Here is an 8,417-nt window from a genome sequence, read left to right as displayed (position 1 = left end):
TATAATCACCATTTGTTTTCTTCATGAATGACACCTTAGGCGCACGTGTGTTTCTCGTTCCAAAAGTCTATCAGGTTATATCAGTATAAAAGACTCAAATTTCAAGCTTAAATCACATCCGACTCAACTTTACATCTAGTAAGCATTTAATATTATTTGTATTGATAGAGGTTGCCGTTTGAATATCAAAATCAAAATGGAAAAGAAACCTACCATGACCTCCACAACGACTAAGACTAGGAAACTGGCGGTATCGTCTAAGGCGAAAGCCTCAACCAGCCATACAAACAATAGAGGGAAGAATCAGGTGTCTCTAATACAAGCATTCAATTCTTTCGGTGCGTACAATTTCTTAAATTTGAATAGTATGGAACAGGGAAAGGGTTATTTAATAACTAAAATGACTCGATTTACAAGTAAATACGGTGAACGGGTGCTTGCTGAATTAGATGGTGATAAGCGACTGTTTCTACCTGAACGCTACAACGGTTTAGACGACAGACAGTTGTTGGAATTATCTACGTCTACTTATGTATTATAAATCATGGACAAAAGGGGAAGATATATAACCTTGAATTAATGAAATATATAGAGTTTAAGGACAAACAAGCAAACCAACAACAACAAGAAAATGAACTACTAAATCCGATGCGATCTATAGAGGACTCTGACAACAACCACGACGATAAAATTTTTGTGGATGACGAGGAGGAGGATATCGTGGTCGGCGGCGAATCGCAAATGTTTCCTAACGACATGGGATACTACAACAACAATAGTCAGTTCCTATAATTTTTGATTTTATAAGACACCACACTACTTTGTATTATACCTATATGTAAATAAAAAATATTATAATCTAAATGAAAGCTAAAGTTTAATTTAATTTACTATAACCGCAAACACAAAGCAGATAAGATCTCAAATGCTGTATATAAACAATTTTGAAAAAATTAGATAACGTTAGTTATGGAGCCGTTACTGCGCGTAAAATAAGTTGCCAAAATATTTAATCTAAAAAGAGAAACACGCAGATAAGATCTCAAATGCTGTATATAAACAATTTTAAAAAAATTAGATAACGTTAGTTATGGAGCCGTTACTGCGCGTAAAATAAGTTGCCAAAATATTTAATCTAAAAAGAGAAACACCAAGAAAAAAAAAACAAATAGTACAATCATTATCACTTATCACACATATTCATATTTCACGCCTCAGCTATGGCCGCCGCTGCCGCCGCAGCAGTCATTTTCCCCACGACGACGACATCTTGTTACCAATCAGAAAACATTATGCGCATTTATGCATTACTTTTAACTTATGGCACCATCAAATTCATTGTTAGAATAGTCCAAAATTCAGTTGCGCTTTTTTATGTTTAACATTTTTATGTAATTTTTGGGCTTTAACAATGAAATTTGCTTTACATTAAATTGTTGTCCAAAACTGCATTTAGTACGTTACTTCTCACTCATTTATACATTATATTCCCCAATGGGAATCATCAAATTCATTGTTAGAATAGTCGAAAATGCAGTTGTGCTTTTTTATGTTTACCATTTTTACGTAATTTTCGGGTCTTAACTATAGAATTGGCTTTATATTAAATTGTAGTCCAAAGCTGCTGCTGGTGTGTTATTTCTACGTTAGATTCATCTTTTGGAATAGGTTAAATCATTGGTAAACTGGTCGAAAAATCGGTTACTCATTCCATGTTAAACATTTTTTCGTAATTTTCGTGGTTTAACAATTGTAATTTCCCTTTTTTTAAATTGCAGTCCAAAGTTGTTGCTATAACGTTATTTCTCGTACATTTTTACATAACTTTTCTTTTTGGATCTGTCAGATTATTTGTTTAATATGTCGCAGTTTCGATTGCGCTTTTTTATTTTTTTATCATTTTTGTGCAATTTTTGCTCTTAAGCAATGTAATTTGAGAATATTGGGGCTTTATAATTCGAGCGTTCTATCCATGTTTTTCTCTCCGAATGCTCACTTCCTCTATGTGAACAGTAAAACAACTCTTGTCATTGCTGAATTAATAAACCAATTCAAAACTGGAACATATTTTTAGTTTTGATGAAATTCGACTACCAAAATTGTGGTATATTTTTATTTATCAGGTAAAATTAAAACTAAACAACGGTACGACACTAATTATCCATTCATTATTTTCTACTATTTCTTGGAAATTCAAGATGGAAGTGGATATCCTTTTCATGTTGGCTCCAAGAGATATGTAAGGATAAGTGTCCTTGCTGTTTATGTAACATTTTTGTTTATTACTAAAAGTTAAAATTGTTGTACCTGCTACGATATCAAACGTATAAAAATGGTATAATACTTATTAAATACCCATTCCTTTTTTCAGTTCAGTTTAGTGTATTTTTTTGAATATTCGCGTTAGCAAGTCGAATTCATTTGCATGTTATTTTTTGCTAGTTTATTAGAATTTTAGTCCTTACAGTACTTTTACACTATAGTTTTTTTGTAGAGATTGAATTTTAAATTTGTTGGTAACTGTGAGTTTTAGTTCGAAAGCTCTCCGCACTACGGTCGTCGATTGCGCCAGCAGTCTTTTAGTTCTGCCTCTGCTGGTCGTATTTTCACATACGTTACAAACTGGAAAATTCCATTGCTGTTTACTATCTTCGAGTGTTAATATACTTCTGTGAAATTATTTTGGAAAAATTGCAATTTTAGGCAATTCAGGCAGCGAAAATGTGGTGAAATCGAAAGCGAAGTATGTGGTGATATCAATATGTGCGTTTGATAACGAATCGTAAACATTTTACTCGTTATAAAAAAAGTTGTTAATAAAAACATCATCTACTGTTATCAAGATAGACGGTGTTACTCATCGATTAAACCAATGTAATATTTTGTGTAATGTGGAACATTTTTTACATGTTCCCAATAAGGAATTAAAACTGCTTTCCGGTGAGTTTTTGTCATTTAGTTTGTTCTCAAAATTTCGGTGATTAGGGTAGAATTTGTAGTTTTTCTATTTGCAAGGTACTTCTTATAAGTTATTTTTAAACCATTTAGCTACAATTTTAAGCATATTAATTAAGCTTATAGGAAATAAGAAATTCCAATTGTTTTATCAAAAATTCCTTCTACAAATGATTTCATAATTATAATTATAGCGCATTCTGTACAAAAGATTGTTCATATTTTTACATTTTGGGGTTAAAAAATTAATACAAGTGTAACTGCTCACTGCTATTTTCCGCAATTAAACGATATATAAGGCTGCCTTTGTTCGTTAGCCTAGCGGTAATACGGTCGCAAATCGTTGGTTGACTGCCTAGACGCTGGTGGAGGGTACCTTATAGCAAAGCATTATTAGGTGGAATAGGCCAAACGGGGGCGACTGTAAGTCCGGCGTTATATTACCCCCGTATTTTCCACTGTTTCAGTTATCGGTTAATCGTCGAACCCGATTTCTCAGGTATCCTTCATCATGAAGAGTTAGTGGTGAAGCTGAGAGGCGGGTATCGGCGTTTAACTGGTAGCTGGAGGAATGTTAAATGCGGGTTTTTTGCACCTTTTAATGATAAAGTTTATAAGAAGATATTCTACACATCAATAACAAAATTACAAACAATTGATAATTAATAAATAATATCTCAACATTTTTACCAAAAATAATTGGCTTGGTTTTCATTTTTTCTTAAATTAAATACGATAATTTACGTATATCAACAGAACTGTGTATCGGTATTAGGAATAAAACATCTTCTTACTTATAGTCTTTTTTAATTTATAACTGTGAAAGCAGTTATAATTTTTGACGTAAGTTAAGAAAGTTTGTGCTATTATCTAATTTACCTAATTTATTCGAGCAATAGTAATTTGGGTACAGTTTCTACTAAATTTCAGTTTGGTTTAGTATTTACGTAATAATTTACCTATTTATACTGAACGGATAAGTAATTTTTAAACGATATAAAGAAGATCTCAGAATAATTGTTTCAGAAACTTCCACTGAGTTCCTCTGTGTTTAACATTTTTACGTAATTTTTTCTTTTTAATAGTAAAATTTGATTTAATATAAACCGCAGTCAAAAACAGTTGTCAATAAGTCATTTGCCACATACTTATATATAACTTTCACTTTTGGATTCATCGAAATAATTATTTAAAAGGTCAAAAATTCAGTTGCGATTTTTTAAAGTATATCATTTTTGTGTAATTTTCGCGCTTAAGAAATGAAATTTGAGAAGATTGTATAGTTTTACTATTCGAGCGTACTGTCCATCTTTTTCAATCCGAATGATCACTCTCTCTATCTGAACGGTACAACAACTCTGTTTTTGCTGTATTAATAAACTAACTGAAAACTTATCCACATTTTTACGTAATCTTCGGTTGTTAACAATGAACTTTGATTTATTCTAAAACTATTATCTGTACGTTGCTTCTCACACATTTTTACATATTTTTCATCATTTGGATCCATAAATATGATTGTTTAACAAGTCGAAAATTCCGTTGCGCTTTTTTATGTTCAACATTTTTTTGAAGCTTTTGGGGTTTAATAACCAAATTTGGTTTATTTAAAATTGCTGCGTAAAACTATTACACGTACGTAACTTCTCACACATTTGCCCTTTGGAACCGTAAAAATCACTGTTCAATTATCCGAAAATTCTGCTATGCTTCCTTATGTTTAACATGTTCTCAAAAATTTCGGGTTTTAACAATAAATTTTGGATTATTTTTACAAACCTGTTGCCGACACGGTATTCCTTACCAATTCCCACAAAGCTTTTAACTTTCTGAACCATTGCAATCATTGTTTAACAAGTCGAAAATTTAGTTGCGCTGCGCTTTTTCATGTTTACCATTTTCACGAAATTTTCGGTTCTTGACGTTGATATTTGCTTTATATTAAATTATAGTGCAAAACTGCTTTTAGTGCATTACTTCTCACGCATTTCTACATTACATTCACATTTTGGAACCATCGAATTCATTGTTAAACAGGTTGAAAATCCAATTGCGCTTTTTAATGTTTTACAAATTCACGTAATTTTCGGTTCTCAACAATGAAATTTGCTTTATATTAAATTATAGTGTAAAACTGCTTTTAAACGCATTTCTTTGTTACACTCCCATTTTGGAACTATAAATTTCATTGTTAAATAGGCTGAAAATCCAGTTGCGCTTTTTCATGTTTAACATTTTTACATAATTTTCGGGTCTTAACAATGAAATTTGCTTTATATTAAATTATAGTGCATTACTTTTGACGCATTTCTACATAACATTCACATTTTGGAAGCATCGAATTCATTGTAAAATAGGTTGAAGCTCCAGTTTCGCTTTTTCATGCTGAAAACTTTTACGTAATTGTTGGGTCTTAACTATGAAATTTGCTTTATATTAAATTGTGATCCACTTCTGCTGTTGGTATGTTACTGCTTACGCTTTTCTGCATTAAATTCGCCTTCTGGAACCATCGAATTCTTTGTTAAACAGGTTGTATATCCGGATGCGCTTTTTCGTGATTTTTTTCTATTTCATGATGATTTTTGCTAGTTTATTAGAATTATAGTCCTTACAGTTTTTTTACACTATAAATTTTAAGTAAAAATTGAAATTTTAACTTGTTGGTAACTACGAGTATTACTTCAATAGCTCTCCGTATTACGGTCGTCGATTGCGCCACTAGTCTTTGAGTTCTTCTCTGCTGATCGTAGTTTCTCGTTTATTAAAGGGACTGAAAGTACAAAAATATGTGGAACGGGCATCACTGAACCAATGTACATAATTATAAATTACGGTGGTGTACTTTCAAGTCCCGATTTGGAAACGCTGTTAATATTTCTTGAGGTACTAATTTTTCTTTTATTAAAGGTGCTCAAAAAGCCAAAGTATATTATATTTGTTGCGGGGCATCACTGAATAAATGCGTGTAATTTGAAATTAGTGAGTTTTCTTTCAACTCTCCTTTGGAAGACGCTGTTTTTATTTCGTGAGATACTAATTTCTAGATTATTTATTAAAGAAGCTGAAAGTACCAAAATGTAATAAAGTTGTTGTGGGTCATCAGTGAAGCTATATTTCTAGTTAGAAATTACCAAAATGCACATTCAACTCCTGATTTAAGAACAAGTGTTTTGTTTTTTTTTTTTTTTTTAATAGTTTCTCATTTATTAAATGTGCTAAAGATACCAAAATGCATCCATGTTGTTGCGGGACATCAATGTGAAGATGTTACATGTTATAAATTGGCCCCCCATTATAACTGCTCTTCTTTTATTTTTTGACATAGTAATTTCTAGAAAAACTTAATGTTGTTTCAGGTGAATATCGCAAATCTGGTCATCGAACAAGGAGCACACCACTAATGAAACAATTCCAGAATGATTGGAATGACACTTTAAATAGTAGTAAGATTATATTTCTTATTTATTTTTCAAATGTAAGACTACAAATTCTTTTCCTTTTTTTTATTTTATTGTATTAAACATTAGTTTATTTATTTAGCTTTTTTATTTCTTGTTTTTCCTGTTAAAATAAACTTAGATTTGTGTAGATTGACTTTAAGACTTCCCATTCTTTCAGTTACTTTCCAGTTCAGTTATCGAACAGGGGGCACATCATCGATGAACCACTTCAAGGATTGTCAAGAGGAGATCTCCTAGGAAATCCGAGGTTCCTTGGATATTCCGTAATACGAGAGAAGGAACTAAACTTACCCTGCCACAAACGAGTGAGTGTTTTTATACTTTGAGATAGTAATATTATTAAAGGAGACGAAAGTACCAAAATGTATTCAAGGTGTTCGATGTCATCAGTAAGTAGTTATTTGTAGTTAGAAATTATGAAAGGACTTTCTTGCCGCAATGTGATAAAAACATTATTTTTATTTCTTGAGATAGTATTAGTTTTTATATTATTAAAGGTGCCGAAGGTACTAAATTGTATTAAGGGTGTTCTATGACATCATTAAGTAGATATTTGTAATTAAAAATTACGGAGGATGTACTTTCATGCTAATTAAGTTTCGGGAATTTGAAACTTTGTTTTAAAAAAACGTTTATTAAAAACTAGAGATTACAATCGACTTCCTTATTAGAAGGATGAAAAGTAACTTACTCTAAAAACTATTCTTTCTTTTCTCTACACATAAAAAATGAAAATACATAATACATATATAAAAAAAATGATGAGGCATTAGATTTAATGCANAACTATTGGAGATATCGCAAAAATTCTTCTACCACCAGTTCTCACCCTTATCGTCTTGAACCCAGAGAACCGAGAGAACTTTGGAGAAAAATTAAATCCAAAATTTCTAAAAATTTTGAATTTTTAATCAAAACCGAATTTGATCGTTTTAGCGTTTTTCTTAGTCGACAGTATGGCTCATATTTTCCGATTAAATTGTCCGATTTCCATGGGAGTGCAATCACAATTTTCTAGAGACACTGTGCATCACGCCGAGGACCAAAGTGCCCCATTACGATATTCCCTTACAGAGTTACGGCTGTTAGAAGTTTTGGCCCAGTGTTATTTTTAAAATCGAGAATTAAATGTTTAGGAGAACATATCTGGCGAACTATTAAAGAGAGAGCAAAAATGCTTTCACCAACGGTTGGCCCGTACCTAAGTGTATGGGAAAAATTTAATTTTGAAGAAAAAAAAATTAAAAAATTTTGAATTTTTCATCAACACCGAATGCGACCTCATACGGCTCATATTGTTCGCGCTGAGACGGGGCATCCGTCTGTGAAAGAATTTTTCCGATAAGTCGTACTGTTATCGAGCTACAGGGTACAAAAGGTAAAATTTGAAAATTTTTCGCTCAGGAACATGGCCGCAGTTGAAAATTCATAGCTCCTCACCTCGACGTCCGATGCGTTCGAGTCATAGATGGTTCGAAGCCCAATGCATGGGGGAAGTTTTTGATAAAAACCCCAGTGACCTATGACATTCCCGGCCTGCTCTAGCGCCAACCGAATTCACGTAATTTTCCCTACTTTTCGTTTTAGCGTTTTTCTTAGTCGACAGTATGGCTCATATTTTCCGATTAAATAGTCCGATTCCCATGGGAGTGCTATCAAAATTTTCTAGAGACACTGTGCATCATGTCGAGGTCCAAAGCGCCGCCCTACGATATTCCCTTACAGAGTTACGGCTGTCAGAAGTTTTGGCCCAGTGTTATTTTTAAAATCGAGAATTAAATGTTTAGGAGAACATATCTGGCGAACTATTAAAGATAGAGCAAAAATTCTTTCACCAACGGTTGGCCCGTGCCTAAGTGTACGGGAAAAATTTAATTTTGAAGAAAAAAAAATTAAAAAATTTTGAATTTTTCATCAACACCGAATGCGACCTTATACGGCTCATGTTGTTCGCGCTGAGACGGGGCATCCGGCTGTGAAAGAATTTTTCCGATAAGT

General features: G+C 32.5%; 1 protein-coding gene across 8 annotated transcripts in view; it reads left to right on the top strand.

The window, feature by feature from the left end:
- LOC108732836 overlaps positions 1-7,190 on the top strand; it is an 18,035-nt gene extending 10,845 nt beyond the window's left edge. For 3 of the 8 annotated variants that reach the window (XR_003231524.1, XR_001937150.1, XR_001937151.1), the window contains exons 2-3: positions 6,315-6,401; positions 6,577-6,826. Coding sequence is in view for 1 of the 8 variants with exons in the window: in XM_025976626.1 (XP_025832411.1) it covers positions 580-778; positions 6,315-6,401; positions 6,577-6,656 (366 nt within the window). In the remaining 7 variants the exon portion in view is untranslated. Of the gene's footprint in view, positions 1-12; positions 779-2,495; positions 2,941-6,314; positions 6,402-6,576 lie in introns of those variants that run through there. The other 5 variants (XM_025976626.1, XR_001937147.1, XR_003231523.1 and 2 more) reach the window with 5 other exon arrangements.
- The last annotated feature ends 1,227 nt before the right edge of the window (positions 7,191-8,417 follow it).

Source organism: Agrilus planipennis, unplaced genomic scaffold (genome assembly GCF_000699045.2).
Source record: "Agrilus planipennis isolate EAB-ADULT unplaced genomic scaffold, Apla_2.0 scaffold68, whole genome shotgun sequence".
In the NCBI taxonomy this organism is placed as follows: Eukaryota; Metazoa; Arthropoda; class Insecta; order Coleoptera; family Buprestidae; genus Agrilus; species Agrilus planipennis.
Note: the sequence above shows the minus strand (reverse complement) of the source record. Positions and strands in the feature narration are given on the sequence as shown.